At 46.8% G+C, this 24347-nt stretch overlaps 2 protein-coding genes across 2 annotated transcripts; both read left to right on the top strand.

Annotated features, from left to right (window-relative positions):
• Positions 1–18729: 18729 nt before the first annotated feature.
• Positions 18730–20905, top strand: LOC126557528 (spermine oxidase). The gene is made up of 3 exons (XM_050213333.1): positions 18730–18969; positions 19266–20615; positions 20689–20905. The coding sequence occupies exons 1-3, from the start codon at positions 18748–18750 to the stop codon at positions 20869–20871; spliced, it is 1755 nt and encodes a 584-aa protein (XP_050069290.1). The 5' UTR covers positions 18730–18747; the 3' UTR covers positions 20872–20905.
• A 2143-nt stretch (positions 20906–23048) lies between these two features.
• Positions 23049–24169, top strand: LOC126558353 (protein Aster-B-like). Its single transcript, XM_050214354.1, has one exon. It carries the CDS (start codon positions 23054–23056, stop codon positions 24167–24169), a length of 1116 nt encoding a protein of 371 aa, XP_050070311.1. The 5' UTR covers positions 23049–23053.
• The last annotated feature ends 178 nt before the right edge of the window (positions 24170–24347 follow it).

Below are 24347 nucleotides of genomic sequence, written 5' to 3' on the forward strand. Positions count from 1 at the left end.
CGGAGTCACCCTTATCGGTCACGACAGTTAGATTAGGACGGCGCAGTTGGGTGAGTGCTGTGGGCATATCACTGCTGAGGAACCGTTCCAGCAGATGCTACTGATGCAACTTTTTTTACCAAGACAAATTATAATCAATACTCCTTAAAGTCCGTCCTATCAAACGTCCGATGGGCAGCTGCTCATTGCAAAAATCCAGGTTTTGCGGTAGAACTGTAATCTTCCGCAGCAAAATGTTGTGTTCCCTTGTCCCGTCACGCTTGGCGCACTTTCGGTACAGTACAGTACGGGCATCCGGTCGGAAGCAGATTAGCAAGCAGAGCGTCCGCGCGCGCTAATGGTAACACACACACATCCGAACCCTCCCCGACGCTGACTCGATTGACCCCACTGGTGATCCCTCTCACGGAGGTTATCATTTCGAGGAGAAGGATCAGCCATCCTTCCCGAACTTGCTGATTACAGCAACAAAAAAACCCAGAACAGGAATCCTGGAACGTCTTGGTGGTCACAACTGGTTCCGCTGCTCTTCATCATCATATCACCCCAACTGGTGTGTGATAACTGGTGGAACTGTCACACGTTACGGGTAGCCAATGCCTGCCCGACCATGGCAGCCCTCTGGGCAAGCGAGAGGTCTAGTTCACGACCTCTGGTTGGCGATTTTTGCCTGCGAAACGACCTTCGCTGCGGACTTGTTCATTCGGTTGCGATAACGACGCGAGTTTGGCCTACTACGATGGCTTGCATCATCGAGTAGAGGGACCCAGCTGGTTACCGCAAAAATAAGAAGCCCCCACCTCCTCGCCCCTCCCTTTCAAAAACATTGATAAGCCATCGAGGCAAAAACGCAACTTCAACTCTTACGAGTTGCGTTTTGTTTCTTGACATGCAGCTAGTTTAAAGTACGTAAAAAGACAAGTTCATGAAAAGCAAGCAACAAGACACACGGGCGACCAAGAATTCGAGTGCATGGGCAATGGGTGCCATACGGAAGGAACGTGTCCACGAGAGTTGGAATTATTATTTTTAGCAACACGCTTTCTCACACCTCACCCTGGGCTCTGTCTCTGGTTTCTTCCAGCCATTTATACGTCACGTTTTGTTGTCGTAGTCTGACAGGCGAGTGAGCCAACCGACGGACCGGCATTCTGACCATGGTTCTTTTTACTTTCGTGTTCGTGTGCCCAACAAAACACACCAGCTCGTCAGGTTATGTAGTTGGCGACCCAGCACTCCCAGGAGTGCGCTGTTCCCCTGCTTAGACCGGTGCAGACGGTTGCCAGAAACAAATATGGCCGCACCACTCCTCCTTACCGGGACCGGGGGTGGTTGCCTTTCTTCGTACAGTCGCCGGAAGGTCTCCTGCAGATGGCCGCCATTTGTTTGCGACCGGATTACATCACCGGAGCGCACACGTTTGCCATCGTACACTCAGCGTAGCATGCCATGGCGGTTGTTGTTGTTGTTGTTTCGCTGTCGCTACGACACGTAAGCATTTATTTATTTTCGCTTTTATTTACCTACGTGTGTGGTGCTGTCGAGTGTCAAAGTAGGCGGCTACACTACCATGCTGTTTCCTCCATCCACGTATCCTAGAACCTCTCGATGGTTTCCCATTGCACTTCCGCTGCACCGAGTGACGATTGGTTCGCGGTGCTGCACGACATTTTTTTTCGGTATCCTTCTTCCATCCAATACTCTTGTGACTGTGGTGGTACTATGGCGAAGCCTCTTATATACTGGCGGACACGGAAGGAATTAAGGACAGAAAAGTGGATTTGAGTGTATATTTATATAAATTATCCTACCGAAGGGCTGCTAGGTTTGAACGGCACAAAATGGCCAAGGAACGATCCGCTTCCGCCTCTTCCAACTACCACACATATACAAAAGCGTGAAAAAGTGATTTCATTTTCAACGGCCATTATGTATCCGTGGCGTGTATGTGTGTATGTGATCATGTGACCCAGAGTACGGTAAGCCATGTGCTGGGTTCGTATTTCTTACGGGAAAAAAAGTGCAGGATGTGAAAGAAAAAAGCGGAAATCGTGTGGCTTTATGTAGGAGGTGCTTGCTGCAACGTTGTGCATCCGGCTGCAGCGCTAGTATGCCGTCAGTAAAATGCATTCTTTTTTCCTCCGCAGTCTAGTAGTGGTAGTTGTAGTAGTAGTAGTAGTAGTAGTAGTAGTAGATATAGAAAGCAAATTGCAACGAAGAAAAAGGAAAGCGAACTTTAGCCAACATCTTAGAACCTTCCCGTGCAAATCTTGCCTTGCAGTGTATATGGCAGCTTCAAGAAAACATTTCCGGGATCTGATGATGTACATAAGCTTAAGTAGTCCTTCCATGTACGATAGATTCTTTCATCACAGAGTAAATGTTTAAGAGAAACTTTTTTTATTCTTATGAAAATTTAACATCTCCTGCACGTTCGATGCTTTCATAGCTTCGAAGCTAAATAATGGCGGACATAATAATTAATTCAATTTGCAATGCATTCAGAACATTTCCTGTGTACTATTCCCCTGGAAATACCTATCGATCGGGACATTATTCATGTTTTTAAATCAAACTTTTTCTATCATTAGCTGCTAAGTTTTGCAACTCCACTACTACCACTACTACTACATCGTCACGGCTCATTCCGTGCCATTAGACACAGTTTTTATTCTGTTTTGTTGCTCGATAAGATAACACCCGCAAAAGGGACGCCCCGCACGATAAGACACAAAACGCACGAAGACTCTATTATCAGCGGAACGAGCACACTTCCTTCCCGCAAATGGCTGTACGCTGAATCAACCCGGAGTTTCCAATGACTGATACGGTTACGGCTACGGGACTGTTTTCATCGCATCGAACACTCGTGGCGCGATACGATCTATCTTATCTGTTGTGTCTTATTGACATAGAAAGCGTTTTTTTTATTCACTTCTACCACCTCAATTGCATCCAGCGGTGACGCTACGGCACAATCAGCTAGTAAGCTGCTGCTGCTGCTGCTGCTGGTGACAAGGTGCCGGTGATAGCGTGCTATCAAAATGTGGGCAGTGGGTAGACCATCTTACAGTCCTGCTTATCATCCTTCCTGATAAAGCATCCTACTATACACCCCCACCCCCCCAAAAAAAAAAGATTTTTCTTGGTGTGTTGTACAGCTGAAGCTAATTTTAAATGTAGCTGCTTTTTTGATGAAAAAATGCGCATAAAAACATTCGCAAGTACAGGAGGAAGCTGCGCAGTACATTATTCACTGATAAGAAACCATTTTTCACGCTTAGCCCACGCACCGTACACCCTGCGAGCAATGAATTTTAACTGTGTAAATATTGGTGAAATTGCTTGGAAAAAAAACAAGAGAAAAACATGCAATAAATTATGAAGAATAATCAAGTAATGGAAAGAAAAACATAACAAGAATAATATTCCACGCACGGATAACGGTTTTCCACCAAATCAAGTACATACGCAGTGTGCCATGAGAATCTGTACTTAGCATGTGGTTACTATGTTACACATGCTACCAGTGTATGCGTTTGTGTGTGTGCGCGAAAATATGTTTTTTTTCCTGTTGAGCTTTTTTCAATGGAGGCGCATGGTGGTTCATGCAGTACTGCACCTTTTGCTACCAATTCACAATTTTGTCCATCATTTCCGTCCACACCCCGTACGGCCGGTCCGTATGGGGATATTACAAGCGTGTAGGTGCCTTACAAAAAACGGGACACAAAATCACGCTTCGTTTAATTCAACTTTAAAGTAATTGACTGTAAATGATGGAAAAATCACGTTCCACAGGGTTCGCTGCCACACGCGCGTGTTAAGGAAGGGCTTGAAGGAATTTCCACAATCCACACCAACACGGGATGGGATCGACTCCGCTGATGTAATTCATTCAAATGCATTTTCCGTTTTGCACATTTTTTAAGCGTATTTACCGTTGGTGTTGGTGGGATTCGCACGCTGAAGATTGTTACTATATTCAGCAAGATCTGGCTGTCTATGTACAGGACATGGTTTCGGGCCGGGTTGAAACGCCCCAAAAAGAAGCCGAACCGAATCCGAGCCGAAGAAACCGGATGCCGGATATTGCTTGGGAACGCGGTATTCCGTGTGTTCCCGGTTGTGTGTGGAGGACGGAAATTGAATAGAGGTAGCCGAAGTCGGTATAATAGCTTGCCACACCAACACCAACGTGCACGTGCTTCTATCGCCCTCGAAAACGCCCTTGTCATAGATTTGTTTACTCGGGCGCTAATGTAGCACAGACAGTGCGCCGCACTATGTACTCAATTCCCCAAAATGGTTGTATTGGTGAGACCGGATGTTGGACGGTTGCGAAACGACTGGTTGTGCTGCATCCAAGGACTCGTTTGTGCATGGATGTGTGTGTGAGTGTGTGTGTGGGGAGCAAACCAGGCCAGCCCAGACCCAGCACCACAATCAATAATCGGACGTCCCGGTGTGATGGCACAACTACTATCAACAGTGCGCCCCTCTTTGTCGGCAGGATTACGTCGACCGAGACAACGACGACGACGACGACGACGACAACTACGACATGAAGTTGGCCAGGGTCTGGGACGAACATATTTTTCTCGGCTAGCGGCAAAAATCGATACACAAGCTACCGAGTTTTCCTTTTTCTACTTACACCCGCTCGCTCGCTCCTTGCTGTTCTCAGTGCCGGGTTCCTAGTTTTCCACTCTACCATTCTAAGGGGTGTGGTTCCCTTACAGTGCCAGCCAGCCAAGCCAACTTCCGTGCACGTGATTTGGTGCCTGATTGTATAATTGTCAACTTCAATGAAGCATTCCATTAATATAGCAGCACACGCTGTGGACATTTCCACAAATTCAAATCTATTTAACAGGGGAAAAGTTTTTCTATTCGCTTCCCGGGCAAGAAAACCTCCCGAACTCCAGGTGCCGGGGGGGGGGGGGGGAATAAAGGAAATCAAATTTACGTCCCAAAATTGAAAAACAAATTTCATCACGTTCTTCTGGCGAGGTACCTGGTTATGTCAAGTCTTGTGCAAATAATCGTCCAACGTTCCACCGCGTTTTCCTCACTGGTTCCGCTTGTTCCGCTGGTTGTGTGGTGCAATTCGCTGGTACGTTTGTTTGTATCGATTTTCTGCCTGCTTCGGAAGGCGGCAGGCACGTTCAGGCACACCACTACATCGAGCGCCCGTCACAAAAACCTCGATCGATATACGCACTTCCGAGCGTGTAGACAAAAGCGGAGACGGTACGGTTTTGGGGGGAGGCAAGCTATCCCAGATGGTTGGAATTGTCATGTTGTGTTGTTTATGGTGAAGGAAGGCAACGGAAGTGAAGACACAAAGAAAAAATAGGGTAACGTATCGGAGAATTTGTGTGCGTGGTGCTATATGCTTTCACCCTGTGACTTCTGCCACGCTCTCGATCTCGTGCTGTCTTTGGAATTACGCATGGAAAGGATGGACCTTTAACGGAATTGGTACGCATGTGCCACGGCAGCTCTCGCTCTACAGTGACCGACAAGAACGGTTTCATAAATTCCGCACCGTTTCTTAACGAGTCACACAACTCACCATAACTACTTTGCTCAGCCTTCAATTGCCATCCACAATCCCACCGTAATGGCGAACGATTTGTATCAATTTCACACAATAATGGAGCAACTTTTCCCCCCGGCCAAAAAAGCTGCCGTTTTTTTTTTCGGCGTATCCCTGTACAGCGTTCGAACCCGGCAGGCCGCCACATTGTGGCCTTCAGACGTGATTAATCGATAGCAGTTTCGTCGTTTGCAGGGGATGAGTTTGGTAAGAGTATATTGACAGCCAGCGGAAGTCATCCGGGCATGTAGTTGTGTGATCGCAGCTATAAAGGATTGGAAAGTAGAGCACGGAGAATTTTCCCCTTGATGGGGTGATGGTTGGCGCTTTCGGGTTGATTAATGTTTGCCAATCCTGTCCGGTTCAATAACGTCGCTTAATAGCTGCGAAGGAATGACGCTCTTGCCGACGAAAGGGTCAAGCGTATATTAATGTACTTTTGCTGTTTTTACTAGTCAGAGTCTGAAGAAATAAAACACTAATGGCGTTTCAGGTTTCAGGTTGCGAAACATTCCATGCTCCGTACATTATCGATCGGCCATCGAACTCTTCGTGTGTGGTTAGGACCACACCGCCCTGCTACGGTCGTGGTAACCACCGCGCACTCTCATCAGGTATGGTCGGGATGGCACTACGCCAGAACGTGACTTCCATTTCCGACGCGCCAAAGTCTAAACTCATGTGCCACTGTGGTAGAGACCGGAATACTAACTACGCTTTTTTGTTATTGTTGTGTGCCTTTAAAGAAAGACGCAGTCCGGACGGTTCTTGCTTCGCTACGTTCGTGACTAACGTGCCAAAACAGATGATGATGTCCCCCTCCCTCCCCCCAAGCTCCGCACCCGCTCGGGTGCGAAACGTCAGCACCGAAACATGGCACGTCCAATGGGGACCCCGAGGCGTTTATTTGTTCGTAGCGTATCGAAGCCGCACGAAGCACGTTCGCGGGATTCGTTCGAGTGCAGTTCATCCGCCCCATCCGCGGATGCCAATCGACACTCCCTCCCCGGGACAGCACGCCACTTCGAAAAAGTTGTCCGTGTGCGTGTCTACGTGTGTCATAATCACGCACGTTGATACAACCCCCAAGCCAAGGGTCTGGGGCGATGGGAAACAGGTTTCGGGCTCGTTAAACCAGGCAGACGGTTTCGTCTGACGTCCGGTTTTCCGGTCACCGTCTTCGGACCAGCCCACGGAACCGGTTTACCTTGATCCAGCCCGCGTGCACAGTCTCCAACGTGATCGCGACGGTTTCGATCACCGAAGGAGACACCGACAACAATATCCTGGCGCTTTCGTAGCTCGTCAGACGGCTCGGACCACTTTGCTGCCAACGTGGCACGCGCACTTTATTGGTCAATAGGGTTCTGGTGGACCTGTTGGTGGATGGTTGAAGCCGTCGCGAAAGGGATGTGAAACAAACGGGATTTTTCTTGTCGATGGCGGTGAGGGCTGGAAAATAGCTTTGGAAGAACATTTTATCTTGATTTAGTCTCTGCAAGAACAGGTATTTTTTGGTGTAAAGTGTTGAGAGGGCGAGAGAGAGGGGTTTTATTCAGCGTTCAGGGAGGTGACTATGTTAACAATTTTATAAAACTAATTTCTGTCTAAGAGAGCCTTTCTAAAGATCCAACGTTGACACGCCTGGTAAGCCTTTTCAGCTTAAAGCTTTTAAATTGACTTTTCAGGAAATTTTGTGTTCAATATGTGATAAGGATAGTTAATTAAATATAATCAAATAGTTGTCAATTGAGAACACAACAGGCTTGGCATCAAATCACATCTGGATCGTTTTCTTGTATGGAGGATCGATTACCAAGAATGACAGGTAGTTGTAGTAGTGGTAGTAAGTGATACTCAGGAAGAAGAAGAAGAAGAAGCAAATGAAAAAGAAGACGAAAAATTTAAAAAAAGGTAAAAATAAAACATTAAAGTTGCTTAAGGACATGATTATTCATACACTTTATTCTTTTTCGCACAATAAAAACTAGCAGAATTTGTAAGATTTAAATTTTAATAAATTAAATAATCACATTACAAGAATATAAATTATTTATAGGTTAAATTCTAATTCAATCTACTTCGGCAAGGTGGTTCTTTATAAGTAAATGTGAGATGCCTTTCGTCTATTACTTTTACAGTCATGTATTTATTTATTCAAATGTGAATTCATGCCTTTTAAAGTGAAGCTAGTATAATATTTAAACATTCAATCATAATTAAACCTTCTTTGTACACCTAAACTCTGGGTACCACCCTGCATTAGCAGTAAAAACACACACCTAAAAAGATCTCGTTTTCATCGACAATCCTGCCCGAATGCAGTCCACGCTTGTGTCCCCACCATAGTGTTAATTAAATTCACTCCCAAGGGTACGCAAAACTTGGAGTTTTCAGTCTCCTCCTACGGTGCTTGTGCGCCATTTCGTTGCGTTCGTTGTTAAAGTTTTATCCTTTTTTTTTGGTGTTGCTGAAAAACTGTTTCTTTTTCCTATATAGCTGCCACTTGCAACGGGCACGAAAGCAGCAGTGGAGAGTGATTTGAATGTTTTAATGAAAATTTTCTACTTCACATCTTGTTCGAACAAGCGTTAGTGTGAATTCACGGCACGTTTTTTCACGTTTTCCTTCCGGGGGAAGAACTTTTCCGTGTGTTTTCTGTGTGTGTGTGATTGTTAATGGTTTTGAAAGAACATATCTTTCGTATATAAGCTCCACCAACACTACGTCCTGGCCACCTTTGATCCGGAACAGCATCCCTCTCTGATCAATGCACACCACAGACCGTTTGTAGCCCTATTTACTGACGTTTCCATGTGTACATGGTAGTCAACGAGACCGAGAGAGAGAGAGAGAGAGAGAGAGAGATATGTGTGTATGTGGAAGTGAGTGAGAGAGAGAGCTACTACGCTACCAGACAGCTACACGTTCCCGTTCCCGGTCCGGGAAAAATCGATAAATTTGCGAGTGGCAATGGAGAAAAGCAGCAAGCAACAGCAGCAAGCAACAGCAGCAAAACATCAACAATTCGAACGCCCAATCCGATCGATAGCTGTTTGGCTGGTAAAACAACCAAGAGCACAGCATCATAGTCGAGCGTCCATGCCGCTCTGCGTTGACCTAAACCGGTGGGGGGAGTTGGGAACAACGCACAGCGAAAAGGGAAGTCGATGTGCGAGGCCCGGCCGCTATCGCCGCCAATGCCGCATCCACAGGCTGCGTCGCAGCCGAGTTCGAGCCGACCAGGTCGATATGAAGTGAATGTGTGTTACACGGGGGGGCTGTCTCTTTCGAGTGTCATTGACAAGCAGAAGCCAACAAAACAGGCCTCACTGGTGCTGAAAAAATGGAAGCACTTTAAGTAAACATTAAACGAATTTTGCTGCTGACATTTTGGGTGATTCAGTCGAAAGAAGCGATTAGGTATTATTATTACATGCCAGTTTTAAGAGCGGTTTCTGGGGGCGTGGGATGCTCTTGGACTTGTGCCCGAAGGAATCGAGCTAGGTGCATTTATTTGTTTAATTGAGAAGATGCTTTGCTTCTGTTTTATTTCGAATCCTGAAACAGTAGTAATATAATACCAGCTTGTTATGCGTCTCTTAATACTTTGCTCTCTCTCTTTGAAATACTAACGGAGTATGGAACCAAGAGAAGCTAATAAACAACCTCAGACGACGACGAATCGATTTGCCCAAAACAAGCTTCACCAAAGGTCGATCCATCGATCGATATCGATGGCCAGCCCAAATCGGAGGAAGTTTCCTTCGACTTGGCAGCATAACGAAAAGCACCACTCCAATGTCGATGAAGACGAAGAAACTGTCGAAACGAAGAAGTATACAAGTCGTTTTTCCACAAACATTTTTCCCTGCATGCACACCCGCATGATACTCGATGATGCTCCCAACCAGATCAGAGCATAGAATTTACTACACACCAAACCAAACTACCACCAGCAAAGAGCAAGCACGCCTGCTCTGCATGTACGTATATTATATGAGTGTATCAGTGTGTGTGTGAGTGGTGATGGTACCTTTTTGTTTATGTTTCCTTCTCACCACGCGCTACACCGCCACACACACCCGACACACCATAGCAACCATCAGCCAGTCTACTACAGGCATCAGATGGCTGTATGTCAGTAGGGAGCGTGCAGAGGAAACCAACCCCCAACCCCACCATCTCCACCCTACCTTATTCGGGTGAACTCGACTCGACGGATCCGGTTTCTCTGGGACCGAAAACCTTCCACCCTCCGACAAACAAAAAATGCGAACAACCACCCTATGTGGAAAGGGTGAGAAGAAAAGCTCCCACACTTACCCACACACACACACACACACACACGGACTTCTCCCGCTTTTACACACCGTTAAAAAAAAAAGCAGAGACCTTCTTCTTGTGTGCAGAAAACCCATCCCTTCCCCCCTTTTCATTGTGGAAAAGGAACCGGTTTTTTTCCTTCTTCCTCCAGAGCAGCCTGCCTTGTTGTATTTTTTTTTACCACTGTTCGGCTTAACTCGTATCGGCCGTTGCGTGTTTGATGCTGGCGCGACTTCGCCAAAACGATGAGTAAAACCGCCATTGGCAATGGCGAGCGTGCGCGCGCGCGCTCGTGTTTCAAACCCATCTACCCTTCTGCACCCGCAGAATTCCACCAGCCACCATGCGTCTCCACGGTCACGCTCATCCAGTCACTCACTCCTACGCGCTAACAACACACGCTTCCTCTTCGTCTTTCAGTTTCTTATACCTGTTCCGCGCACACACACACACACGCCGAGGCCGAGGATTCACGCGACGAAGCAAGCGAGCAAAGCAAAACCGACGGTAAAACGGGTCGGAAAAGAAAACACCCAAAACATGAGGGGGATGAAAAACGCGCCAGACCCGCCCCGAACGTGGCCCGAACGCGCAAAACCGCGACCAAAACGAACGAATCGGATACCACCGTTGATGACCGCCGCTGATGATGGGGATGTTAATGACAGTGCTCCGCTTTCTTGTGAAGCGCGCGCGCACCCTCACACACACACACACATACACATACAACCTCTTTACAGGGGGGCATTCAGACGTTTGTGTGGTGGTGGCGTGAATGTGTGAGAGGAGCTTTTGGAATGTGTAGACGACGGATTTGCATCGCAGCAAACCCATTCCGCCGTCATCTTGCTGTGTGTGGTGACGTCACATTTAAACGGCTTGTTCGTCTCGCAACCACTCCCCAACCCCTTCTCCCTCTTTGCTATTATGGGGTATGGTCTTACTCAATATGCACATCAGTGTGTGTGTGTGTGTTTATAGGGGAGACTTTTGTGAGGGTGCGTGTTTGTGTCTGTCAGGGAAGGGATGGGCCCGATGGAAGGGGATGCGGGGCATCCGTAGTCGGTCAGTCGAGTCCAACCCCCTTCCGCACACTTCTATCCCCCCTCCTTACTTTCAACCCCTCGATCATCTCCTACAGGTACTGTAACAAACGGATCGAAACGCGTCAGCATTTTAGCAGCATGAGGGTATGTGTTGTGAGACTAGTACATGTGTGTGTGTGGATGTGTGTGCAATCACGCTGAAGAATGTGAAAGAGAGATTGCTTGGTGTGTCGTCGGTCGTACGTCAAGAATAGCAAAGAAGAAGAACCTGACCTGAAGTAAGAAAATGGGCGCGTTCTGTTTTCGTCGTCGCAGAGTATGCCAGCGAAGGCCAGGTGGGGGCCGGGAATGGGGTGTTGAAATTGTACCCCTCACTTCACCCCCTTGTACAGTAAAGGGGCCATTGGTCTGCTGCAGTACGGTGTAATTGGCAATTCATTGTTTTATACGTTTCGCACAAATCGAGAGCGCACACACACACTCAGTCCGCTAGGACTCCCCGTGGTGACCAAACCGGTTCGATGCCTGGCGCTGGTCGCCAAGTTCACCGTCATTCCCTATACCCGGTAGGGTCACGATTTGTGGGGTGAGTAAGGGGAGTGTTATTTCTTCTTTGTGGTCTGCTTATGTCTCGTGTCCGCAGTTGGAGCAGCGCACCAAAAACCGTAGTCGGGTCAAAAGCGACAAACCGCGGGACCATGGTTCAAGCGCAACATTTAAAGTTAGCATTGCTGGTAGAGAGAGAGAGAGAGAAAAAAAAACAAAGAAAGAGATCGGAAGATCCTCCATTTCCATTTACTTCATGGCCTTCTGGGATGCTGAAATTCACGTTCTCTGTCGTTAAAGACAATCATCGTGGAGCAGTTTTGTACATTTTAAGTCAAATAGCATGAGTTTTTGAAGTTTTCGCATTTCATGAATTCCATTTTACACTTAACAGGAGTTTGTAGTTGCATTAAAAAACTGATAACTTCATTAGTATAAGTTTAAGACAAAAATAAAACTTTAAAGGAGTCACAAGAGATGAATGAATGAACATTTCCATCTCATATTCACATTTTCCAATTTCAATTCTTCATTTTTTGTCTCAACGATCGCAGCAAAACAACATCTGCTGACCAGATCCAATAAAACATGCACCGAAAGGCTGGTTCTAGACGTTCTGCAGTTCTGCATATGTCTCAGAAGAGTTCCTGACGGGGCCAGCCCGGGCTTTGTTTTTGCTATCGTCTGTAACTTTGCATGACTTCGCTCTTCTCTCTTTTGTGCGCCTCTAATTCCCCTGTTGGACCTGCCGTAATTCACAGACGAAACAAGAACAGATGTGTGTGCAAATAAAACAGCTCTCCATACATCTCGACACGCTCAACCGCGCCACGAACGTGACGCAAACCTGTCATCCCTCACATTGAATTAATCTCCCCAAAATGGTGGCTTAAGCAGCAGCCTGAAGAAGAGCAGCAGGTCATACCCGCTTGCTTAAACCGTCGCGTCATCCGAAGAAGGCACACGCGCGTGACGTACCTTGACGGACAACGATTCGCGAATGGATTACATTTGCAAATTTTTGTTTCGCAGCCACGTCGGACACAGGCGTACAACAGAGAAACCCGCAGTATTGAACGCCGTTGTGTACTACACCTGAGAGTGTTTTATTTTTACTCTTTTTCTTTCTCGTGAAGGACAGAAACAAGCAATAAAATGTCCACACCACCGGAGAGCTGCGTTCCTACTTCGTCACCCTGCCCGGTTCTCCAATCGGATGTACCGTTACGGTGTGCAGCAGCAGCAGATTGCAGATTGCATTCAAGCAGGCCATACGGAACGGATGCATCGAGGAGCCCCACGCGAAATCGCTTGCCAAATTCAAATCACAACACGCACACACACAACCACACACGCGAGCAAGCGACAGTTGGCATGGGTTGACAGTTCGCCTACTACGTTCATAAAACTTCAGCGCCATCTTTTTCGGCGTAACGCGAGCTGTGTGGTAAGATTTGCATTTGCTCCAAGGTTTTCACGTTCTCTGGGGCGTTCGTGTGTGCTTTTATATTTTAAACTACCGATGACGACGCAGACGACACGATGATGCACACGCACGCCAGTCGGTTGGGTCAAGGGGTTTTTGGGGGAAAATGGCTGGTGCAGATGGAGAAGAAGAAGCGCCCTCTCCTTTCCAGCGACAGACCAGCGACGGATCCTAATGGACGGTTTACACGGCGAGGGTTGCCGGGTGGAACACACTCCCAAAGTTCAATGTCAGACGGTTCATGACGGTGCTGCTGACTGGGGTGTGTGCAATGTGCACAAAATTTGCTGAACCGGAAAATATGACGCTTGAATTGAAGCTAGTGGAGGAGACGATAGGGAGAGAGGGAGAGGGAGGGGAGAGAGGTTGGGTGGGTTGGTGTCACCATGCTGCAACCATTCACGCGTTGTTTGCCATCTAATACCGTAGGGGGGTGGGGAATATAGCGAAGGAAGGGGGAACAGTGGTTGTGTTTCCGGTTGCGCTTGGAAGAAATGAGGCCAGTTCACTCGTTTTTGTTATGAATGGTGATGGAAACAAAGAAAAAAGTAAAGGGTCGGCGGCAATCGGAATTACTGCTGGCTCCGTGCTGTTTTGATGCCTTGTTTTGTCACCCTGCAAACCCCCAAAACGAGTCTAAGCGTGTTTCTAGCTTTTTCGGGAATGTCCGTGGTGTGATGCAAAATTCAAACTTGACCCTGTAAGCTGACCTGTGCAAGAGGTCGGACTGTATTGGCTAGTTGGTCAGTGCTGTACCATGTGCTGTACCGGAACATTTTATCCTACCTGTGTGACAAAGGAATCTACCGAAAGCGTTGTTCTGTGAGGTTTCAATGAGGTAGGATGTCTGGTGCCAGAAGGTAGTTAAAATGTATAAAAAGGTCTTAAGATTCCAATTTTTCAATCACAATTTCCATACAAAATGGAGAAATCCTACTTTGAGTGAAATCAATCCCTTAAGGACATCTGTAGAGATTGGTAGCCTGGTGTCATCTTCCCTTTCTTAACTGTAAGACCTGCTAGATCATACTGTCAATCTAATACCTTAGTTGCACTCGCTAGGACGCAACTAGCACCTGATATATATCTGGTGTTATCTTCATCTATTAATTTACTAATTGATCCGAACTTACTGTGATGGGTATATTCCTTCAGAGGTCCTAAGCGGATTAGAATTTGGGATTCCTTGCCACCTCGCTTCTGCTAACCGAGGGGTAGGTTTGTAGGGGTATGTCTTTGTGAGTTCGGGGCTCCCTGCCTTGAACCTTGGGAGGACTTGTATGGCTAATTCTGGCTTCCTTTGTTAAGTTTACCATTATTATTTACAAACAGTTTTCAAACCTCTTTTACTACCTCAAAGGTACGGCCATATTTTGAACGCTTCTCTAGGCATGGACCTGTCCACTAAAGAGTTGGAAACAAGTCAAATTCTTCTGAAAAAAATCAATAAAAAAAAAGAAAAAATTCTCAATATTTTCTACAGCCTTTACCGGTTCTAGGGCTGGTTTCCCAGTTCCAACCACGACTATCCGGTTTTTTTTTTATGTGCAGCACATGACCTGGCCTACAAGGAGCGCGTCGTGTTCCGACCGTACCGACCGCCTGCAATAAATATTCCGCAACCGTGCTGCAGACCGATGGGGCAGCAGGCGGCAAAAAACTTGTGGCACGAAAAAACCGGTTCCTGTTGTTTAACTCACTCCGGCCGCTGGGCCGATGCCACTGGGTTTTAGGAGGGGGAAGGTGGGCCGCATCTTTCAGCGACAACAAGCGACCATCTTTCCATTCGAAAATCGGAGTAGTGGGAACGGAAAAAGCGAAATTCTTTCCACCCGAAACATTGGCAACAGGGCTTGCCACACAAGGAACCAGTTTAAACACACACACACACCCGGTTGGCGCACATCTTGTGGTGGGTTATTTCTCTGTTCGCCTGGTTCGCCTACATCACCTTGCGGCTTGAGGCTTGTTTGTCGACCGGTCGGTTGTGGTGGGTTCCTTCACGCAAAAAAGAAGACCGCTGTTGACCGCGAAGCGGCGCGCAATTCATTCGCATCGATTCCATTCCTATGTTACCCACGGTTTCTGTGAGCCGGCCGAAGATCTCGATCGGAACGCGGGTCTGTCCCGGGGCGGGGGTGCGTGTCGTGTGTACTGTTTATTTTAGCGTCCGGCTGCTTCTGGGAGTCTGGGGGAGGGTGTCGCCCCATATGTGTGTGTGTGTGCGGTTTCTCGACCCGATACCGATCGACCAATGCAAAAGCGATTTGTTACCAACATTCTCGCCGTTGCTTGATCGTGCTTGCTGCGGCTGACGATGCTCTGCAATGACGCGGTTTTTAACATTTTTTTTAACGGGTGTAATGGTTAACTTGCTTCTAATGTTTATTTATACCACCCCACAGGGGTGAGAGCCATTTTCCTTCCCCTCGCGTCCCTCGAACAAATACACACATACACACAAACATGAGAGGGTTTTTATTTTGTTGTCTACTTACTGAGTTGCGTTTCTATTTCTATTACAGTCTTTCTTGCTTTCGACTTCTAAGTCATTTTCATTTCTTCTTGAGAGCCGCGATTGTTGTTGTGTTCTTGAGGTAAGTTTTGCTCGCCCACCGGGTGGTGCGAATGGGTTTTTTTTCGTATGTGATTGGTTTTCTTCATTTCCCGGTAAAACTCTGTTTTCTCTCTGTCGAACGTTTCCCTTCCAATGCTTACTAGGCCGATGTTTTGTTTTGTTCTTTTTTTAATAAATGTCATTTTTACTGATTTGGTAGGGGTTGATTTTGACGTTTATGATTACTAGAACAGCCATTTGTTTGTTTTTTTTTTGTGATAAGTTAAATTTGCGTCAGTTTTTCTTCACCTTTTTTATCTTAGAAAAGAATACCTCGAACAATCATAATTAATTAAGCTTATAATAAGAAGCAGCTCGTGCACGAAAACACACATACAAACATGCTTTCTGATACCAAAATAGTATCACTGTTGACAGTAACGCCCACGTGGCCAATGGCAATATCCAGTAGAAACATCACGATATCATTTGTTTCTCAGCATCAGAGCTCTTCAAGCGAATATCTTTTCTCCCAAAGGAAAGTGATTTTTCCTCTGAAGCAGAGCCTTAAGATGATTAAAATTTCATCCACCATTGCTTTCACGCCAAGGACACACGTGTTGGAGTTCAGAATAATGGACATTGTAAACTTTGGAAACTAACTACAAACAAGATACATTTTTTAAACTGCCCCAACGGACCAAAAACTCATTTTCAACTCTGATAAACAGGACGTTTCTAATAGGTGGGAACGATTTGCGAACGAAATTAAACAAACTTTGGCTTCTGCGGTTACTGCTCCGGTAGTAAATTAACCATTAAATGAGCACCCCTCCAATTCGGTACTGTGAGTAAGCGACTTAACTATTTCTGTTTGAAGTCATGAATACGAAGGAATGTTTGCTTTGTAAATGTCAAAATTGTAATCAATAGTCTACCTCAAAATCAATTCAAAGTAGAGGGGATCGAAGAACACACTCACGAGGAACTGCGTTAGAAAGGGCCGTCGAAGCATCATAGACGGGTCCGGCCATTTTTACATCAGTACAGCAGACACGTAGCGTGTACCATTTCCGGTGACATTTTCGGCCGGAATCAGCACAGCAACACTCTAATGATGGTTGAGTGTGTGCACTTTCTGCTAGAATTTGCTTTGTACACGGCCAAGTCATCTGGGCGTCACGTTTCTACGGTGCGCAAACAACAACCGCACCAAGCAGAAGGTAGACACGAGTGTTTTTCAGATTATGAGATGGTTTTGTGTTGAAGTGTGTGTGTCTGTGTATAAGAAGGAGAAGAACCAGCTGTGTGCCATTTCTATCAGAACAGATTCCCCCGGAAGGGGAGACGTGCGTCGGTTGGAAGGTGGATGACTTCAAGAGTACTGATCCAAAGAACCGCTCAATAGCGTTTCTTCGCTGTACATTCGATGCATTCGGGTCGGTGAGCAAAGCTGAAGAAAATGGAGAATTGCGAGCTGGTGGAAGCTGTGATGATGCATCACCGACAAACCTCTCCACACGAGTCTGCCGTCCAACGGCATCGGGAGAATGTGGGAGATTGAAGCACGTTCTTTTTACGGCGTTTTCGTAGCTTCTTTGCCTTTCCGGCACAGCGTCTCTTCTTCGGTTCGCTTTCGTTTAATCATCATCGCCGACCCTCTGGACTTGGCCTCCTCTCGTCGACCAGGGTTGCCACACTTAAAGTATCCCGTTTCTGTTACAACGCTGTGATGTGTGGATGGGGCTGCTGGTGCTCCCTGGTCCTGGTCCAATTACTTGTACTCTTCTCTTCGTTCTCTAGCGGTTGTTGATGCATGGGAAGCCATCAATGTTGTCTGCCGGTGTACTGTCTCTTTCTCGTCCTGGTCCCAAACGTTTGCTGCTCGGCACACAAACATGGTCGGTTTTATTTTTGGCATCACGATTTTCGCGGCTTTGTCATCGCGGCATCGGGCGTGTTTGGATGCCATCTGCTGTGACGTGTTGGTCGATTTGTTTCGGACTTCTTTTTCCTGCGACTTGCTCAACTTTTTGTGGTGAAACTTTATTTTTAACCTAACCGTTTTCATTCTAATCTTACACCACAAAAACTGGCTACGACCACGTCTCGTCGGCATTGCTGCTGTGTGTTTGTGTGTTTATTTATTCACTATAAAGAACAAGCTGATCTCGATCGAGCGGTAGTTCTAGTCGTCTGCCTTTACGGTGGTTTTCCTGGTTTCTTTTCGTTTCTGGTGGTGTATTGATGGTAGCAGAGTTTAGTATTCTATTCTGGGCTGTGTAAAACTCGGTTTAAAATGCAGTTACTACTCTATGCCATACTCGAAGCACGCGTACATACGATCACGTTCTGTTTATGTAGTCGGAGGGAATTCTACTTGGATGATTAATCATTTGATTCCGTAAGCTTCGGGAAGGAATTATTTAACGCTTCTGAATAATGGCACATGCTTTTGTGTATTGCAGATTGTATACAAATTTCTGCCAAAAAGTTTTTCTGTTCCATGCTACAAATGCAAAATCAAGCTACGCCCACCACCACAGTCGTTTCAGGCTATCACGATCGATACGACGTAATGTGCGTAATAGTTTTCATATTCAGATACGCATAAGCTAAATAAAACTCACAATAACTTCAAGATCCAATCTCTATCACAATTTTCGTATGCAAAGAGAAACACAAGAGTAAAGAAATAAATAACAGTCAAATCAACTAAAACGATAAAAAAGTACCAGCAGCAGCGCCATCTAGTTGTCACACCGAAAACCTTACACATAACAACCTGCTGGTGTCGCGGTGTAGCCGCGCCTTCATTGTTTTGGTTGTCACTTCTGACGGCAATACAATTTTGTTTCCAGTTGTTGTTCTTTTGCAGAGAAAGTTCACGTACTACCGCCGCATCGTTCGCGTAAATGGTTTTCTGGACACCTTGTGAGCCAAAGGCGACTATCTAAAACCGGAGTCCTAGTACAGCCGGAACTTTCCTCCGGTCTCCGGAAGAAAATAAGTACGGCACGACAATAGGTGGTGCATCGTAGTGGCTAGTGAAAAACTCAGCTCAGCTGAGGTGGTGTGAAAACTTTCCTCTCCTAAACACTCACACACGCACACTCAGTTCCCACAGTCTGCCCCCGTCGTGATTCCGGTGGCCTCTCGACTGGGGAAAAAAGGGAAAACAGTCATGAGTGAGGATGGTGCAGCAGCGACAACTAGCAACAAGACGGCCGAAACGATGAACCAGCAGGATAAGCGTAAGCACAAAGTGATCATTGTCGGTGCCGGCATGGCCGGACTCTCGTCCGCGAACCACCTGGTGAAGAATGGTTGCACGGATTTTCTCATCCTTGAAGGGCGCAACCGTGTCGGTGGTCGCATCGTTTCGATCGATATGGGATCGCAAAAGGTGAGCACAGGACGATTGGGTGATTCCCATACTCCCCCTCCCTCTCGATGCGCCATGTAAACACACCATCATCATGCAGATGGGGATGGGTTTGTTTTTGTTGCATTTCCTTGCAAACCCACTTATGTAAGTGATCCCCGCCGCGGTTTATCGATTTATGTATCAAATGCATCTTGGGAAGGGGTGCGATGGATTGCATTTTTCTTTTGCGTGATAAAGCTGATAACAATTCCGTGCACGGGATGTGACGTAGAAGATAAGAAAATAATTGATATAAAAGGTTTTTTCGCTTGTAGATCGAGCTCGGTGCTAACTGGATCCATGGTGTCCTTGGCAACCCAATGTTCGAGCTAGCAATGCAGCACGGACTGATCAGCATTATCAACATACCAAAGCCACACAAGGTGGTAGCAGCGACGGAAGATGGCAAACAGGTTCCGTTTCAGATATTGCAGGAAATTTACGAAGCGTATGTGTGCTTTCTACGCCGCTGTGAGGAATACTTCCTGTGTCAATATCTGCCACCACCAGACATTCATAGTGTCGGCGAACACATCAACCTCGAGGTAGAACTGTACCTTAACGGTGTCGACTGCCAGAAGGAGAAACATCTGCGGAAGCTTATCTTTGACTGTTTGCTAAAGCGCGAAACATGCATCACCGGGTGCCATAGTATGGACGAGATTGATCTGCTCGAGCTTGGCAGCTACACGGAGCTACAGGGCGGCAACATTGTGCTACCGTCCGGGTATAGCTCCATCCTGAAACCTCTGTGTGACAATCTGCCAAACGAAAACGTTGTACTGTCGTGTCCGGTACGGCGCATACACTGGAAGCGAAAAGCGGCCCTACGAGCGGCCAGCAGTGCTGCTGCGGCGAGCGGTGCTAGTGATACGATCCTGGAAGAGGATGAAGATGATGGGAATGAGTCGGATGATTCGGACCGTACCGTGACGGAGGTACCGATCGGTGGCGATGGACCGGACACGGCCGACGAGCAGAAAGCAGGTGAAGTGGCAAAAATTCTCAAATCATCCACCGCAAACGTGGTGGTGGAGTGTGAGAATGGAACCGTTTATGAGGCGGATCATGTGATTTGTACCCTTCCGCTGGGGGTGCTAAAAGAGCAGAGCGAAACATTGTTTGTGCCTGCATTGCCTCAGTACAAGATCGAATCGATCGATAGTTTGTTGTTTGGCACGGTGGACAAGATATTTCTCGAGTACGATCGTCCGTTTCTGAATGCGACCATCAGTGAAATAATGCTACTGTGGGACGGACAGGATGGTGGGGAAGTGCCCGATGAAACGCAGGAACCGGACGGCCAGTGGTTGAAGGACAATTGGTACAAAAAGATATACTCCTTCTCGAAGGTTTCCGATACGCTGCTGCTCGGTTGGATATCGGGCCGGGAAGCGGAATACATGGAGACGCTATCGCACGAAATTGTGGCAGAACGCTGTACGGAGATATTGCGCCAGTTCCTGAAGGACCCGTTCGTACCGAAACCGAAACGATGCGTTTGCACTAGCTGGCGTAAGCAACCGTTCAGTCGTGGTTCGTACACGGCCATTGCCGTTGGTGCCTCGCAGGATGATATCGACAACATTGCCCAACCGCTCTATTCGAGTCCACATCAATCGAAGGTAAGGGAGAATGTAGAAATTTGTGATAGGAATTTTTGGTAGCTTTTATTAATGCGAAACGCAATCGTTTTAGCCCTCGGTACTGTTCGCCGGTGAGCATACGCATGCGAATTTCTACTCGACGGTGCACGGTGCCTATCTGAGCGGTCGAACCGCGGCCCAGATCCTGCTGACGCCCGACTCTCCGCAGGAGATTGTGATGGAATCAGACAGCAGCGATCTCAGCTCGTGGATTCAGGGCATAGCGCTTGATTAGTTCGTATGGCGGCGCGCGCCCATTCCCCACCGGCATCCACTACTTTCCTCACACGTTTTTCTTGTTCCTGTTCCCTGACTGACTGTCTTCCCATCCCTTCGCTATTTATGTCCCACTGTTTTGCTTAGTTTTTTTTTAACCTCTTGACGTAGAAAACAGAAAACGAAACCTAGACGTGACTGAAAGATAAATCGCTTCACCGCAGGACAGTCCTAATAGCTTAAAGCGTTTGCCTAAGATAAACGAGACGCAAAGCAAAACTTACCAAAAAAAAAAAACGGATGCGTTATACGGGCTCGATTAAGATTAGGTTAAATTATTATTTACTAGGTGCATTTGATTTCTCCCGGCTTCGAGGCAAAGGTGCATTAAGGTGCGGATCGATATCATGACAATTTCCTACACGCTTCTTAAGCGAAAGCGCACACTTACTCATGGAAACAAAAGTGGAAAAAGTCAACTGAGTGCTAGTTTATAAATTAAACAAATAAGTGATAAAGTATTGTAAAGGAGGAAAGTCAATCGAAATCGAAACTGATGGGAGGAAATCACCCTTTTGCTAGTATTTATTCAATGTAAAACAGCAGACGCTTAGCTTCTGCCAAATGGGTAGCTTCCTTTTTGGGTTTGTATTGTTTTTTGTTAGTTTATTTTGTTATAACTGAATCTAGTCTTCGGAAGCGAAGATTCGCTTGTGGCAATATTATTGAGCATTTTTGTTTTTGTTCTCGCCAGTACCAGTGCAGAACCATCAGCAGATGCAATCAGTTTACCAGTAAGAGGAGCGAACAATTTTATGTTAACCCCAGATTGCTTTTGTTACACGCATCTTCCCCAAAACACACACACATACCTTTTGTATTAGGCAAATGTTCAGTAGACACGTAAGTCCGCTTAAGTAATCGATAAATGTTTGATAGGATGCATTTAAGTTAGTAATGCTTTTGTACATTAAGTTATGATCGTTATAACGTAGACTTTATGATTGATTTCATTCGTAATTTCCTCAACGTGAGTAGGGGAAATCGACCAGAGTGGCAAACAGTAGAGGAAGAATAGGTTCAACAGTGGACACAAGGAAGCATTAGAGCAAGCGTGATATAGACACCGACTATGACTAAGCAAGTATAGAACGTGTTCGACAGAGAGAAACAGCGAGATCAGAATAACAGAAAGTATTTTGCTACAAACAAACAAAAAAAAAAAAACAGAATGATATGTTTTGCGGCAAACGAGCAATGACATAATAAAATCACAAATGAATTGTTGAATCGCTTGGACGTGTCGAAGGGACAGCAAAGAGGAACCGTGGAAAGAAAGACAAAAATTAAACATCTCGTGGCCGTGTTCACGTCTCTAATCCCTAAGAAAGATTTCAACGAGTTTGGTGCAAGGTCCTTGAAAAAAACACTAGCTTAGTTAGTTCGAGGATCATTCTCCTTCTGCAGACACTCAGCTCATCTCAACACCTACACTCCTGTCGCGCATTTTGTGTCTTGACCAATTCTTCTGGATTCTGGTGATTTCTGGTGCTGTAAGAGTGTACGGGATTTATACGGGGTACGGGGTAATTTGTGGTGCAGTCTGAGTGTATGGGATTTTCTGCTTCCACAGAATCCGAAGTTAAGATCGTACTAAGCCAGCAGAGGAGCTACCACCTTGAGATGGTATATTGTCTTCATTGCATTGACCGATTCCAAGGGGTGTTCTGGGTGTGTGTCGGCCCACTTGCCAAATTAATTTTCTTGGGTTTTGAGCTAGTAACCAAGCAGCCAGAATCTCAATAATTTAGCGACCGGCAACTTAAACTAGACATTCCGGCAGCATCGATACGAAACACCTGACTGTGGCTGACTCCCAAAGAGCAAAACAAACCCCCACTGTACACCGCGGAACAATAACAAATCAAATGTCAAAATGCAGCGCACACCCATACAATCGCACAACTGTCAGTACACGTGAAAAACAGATGACAAAAAACACACAATGTTATCAATATTTCGGGTGCACTTTTTTCCTCATCGATAATCGCTCCTGAATCATCGACGCGTTCGCTTGAAGCTATCGGTCCCAATCGGTCATTTCCTGTAGCGACGACAGTCAACCCCAAGCACCACCATTCGGGGAGTATCCATTCTACCAGTGCAAAATCACCCAGTAATCCTTGAAGCAACACAGGAGAATGGTATCTTCCCCTGCGGAACGATTAGCAACGGATACGTCCGACAGCACGGATGAGGAACCGGAAAAAACGTCCGAACCACCAAACACGACGGAATGTGATTCGCTGCACAGTGGCCGCCAGCTTGTCCACACCATCCTGCCGATCAATGTGGACGTACTGTTTGAGCTGCTGTTTTCCCGCTCCAAGTTTCTGACCGAGTTTCACGAAGTACGCAAAACGACCGACATGGTGCCGGGCGAGTGGAAGGTGAACAAGGACGGACTGAAGGAGCGGGTCGTAACGCTCACGATTGCCATTACGCAAACGATCGGACCGAAAAATGCCCACGTCACGGAAACGCAAGTGATGCGCAAATGTTCCCTGCCCGGCCATCTGTACGCGATCGATGTGACCGCGGTGCAGGGCGGCATACCGTACGCGGATAGTTTCTACGTCACGCAGCACTACTGCATGTCCCGTACGGTCGATAATCATACGGTGTTTTCCGTGCACGCCCAGATCCACTATCGGAAGTCAATCTTTGGTTTTGTGAAGGGATTTATCGAGAAAAACACATGGGTAGGGTTGGAAGATTTCTACACCTCGCTGTTGCGCAATCTGCAGAGCGAGTACTGCATTCCCCCGGCCAAGAGCAAGGGCCGACGTACGCGCCGTAGCGTACACGCGCAAAACAAGGTGATCGAGGAGACGATCATCATCGCGGACCATACCAAAGTGAAACCGATTCGTGTGCCAACGGTGGTGGTTGGCGGTGTTGGTGGGCTACCACCGAAAGAGTCCAGATCGGGCTACAAGCTGTTCGTGGCATTTTTACTGCTGGTTCTGCTCGTGGTTAACACGACGCTCTACACGAAGCTGCTACAGATGGAGGATATGGAGCGGATGTCTCGGTTGGACAATAGCGAGGAGCTGGATTCGCTGCTGCTTGCGAAAACGGTCCGAACGCGTAACGATTGGTTAACGATCTTCCAGCAGCAGGAATCGCGGTACAACGATGAGATGCTCGAATGGCAGAAAGTCCTGTCGACGGTTACGGAAATGCTGAACAAGGCCAGTGTGCTGTGTACCAAGCTTTGCCGGATGCCGGACAATGGGACCAACAGCGGTGGGTAGAGAGTAGAGATGGGGGAAAATAGCAAGAAGGTGAAACTGTCGGAACCGCCCGGAACCATCGGAAGCGTACTCGGCTAGTATTAGTAATTTTTCAATCCAAAAAAGGGAAAAGCAGCAGTGCATACTTAGTACTCATACTATCCGATTATACTTCCGGACGATTCCAATGGTTCCGACG

Source organism: Anopheles maculipalpis, chromosome 2RL (assembly GCF_943734695.1).
Source record: "Anopheles maculipalpis chromosome 2RL, idAnoMacuDA_375_x, whole genome shotgun sequence".
NCBI classification, from domain to species: Eukaryota; Metazoa; Arthropoda; class Insecta; order Diptera; family Culicidae; genus Anopheles; species Anopheles maculipalpis.

What these genes read in the sequence shown, in the direction of transcription:
- LOC126557528 (XM_050213333.1), top strand. Translation starts at nt 18,748, where the DNA reads ATGAGTGAGGATGGTGCAGCAGCGACAACTAGCAACAAGACGGCCGAA. An exon ending in TCGATATGGGATCGCAAAAG is followed by an intron (nt 18,970 to 19,265) that starts GTGAGCACAGGA and finishes TTTCGCTTGTAG; the next exon opens with ATCGAGCTCGGTGCTAACTG. An exon ending in CGAGTCCACATCAATCGAAG is followed by an intron (nt 20,616 to 20,688) that starts GTAAGGGAGAAT and finishes CAATCGTTTTAG; the next exon opens with CCCTCGGTACTGTTCGCCGG.
- LOC126558353 (XM_050214354.1), top strand. Translation starts at nt 23,054, where the DNA reads ATGGTATCTTCCCCTGCGGAACGATTAGCAACGGATACGTCCGACAGC.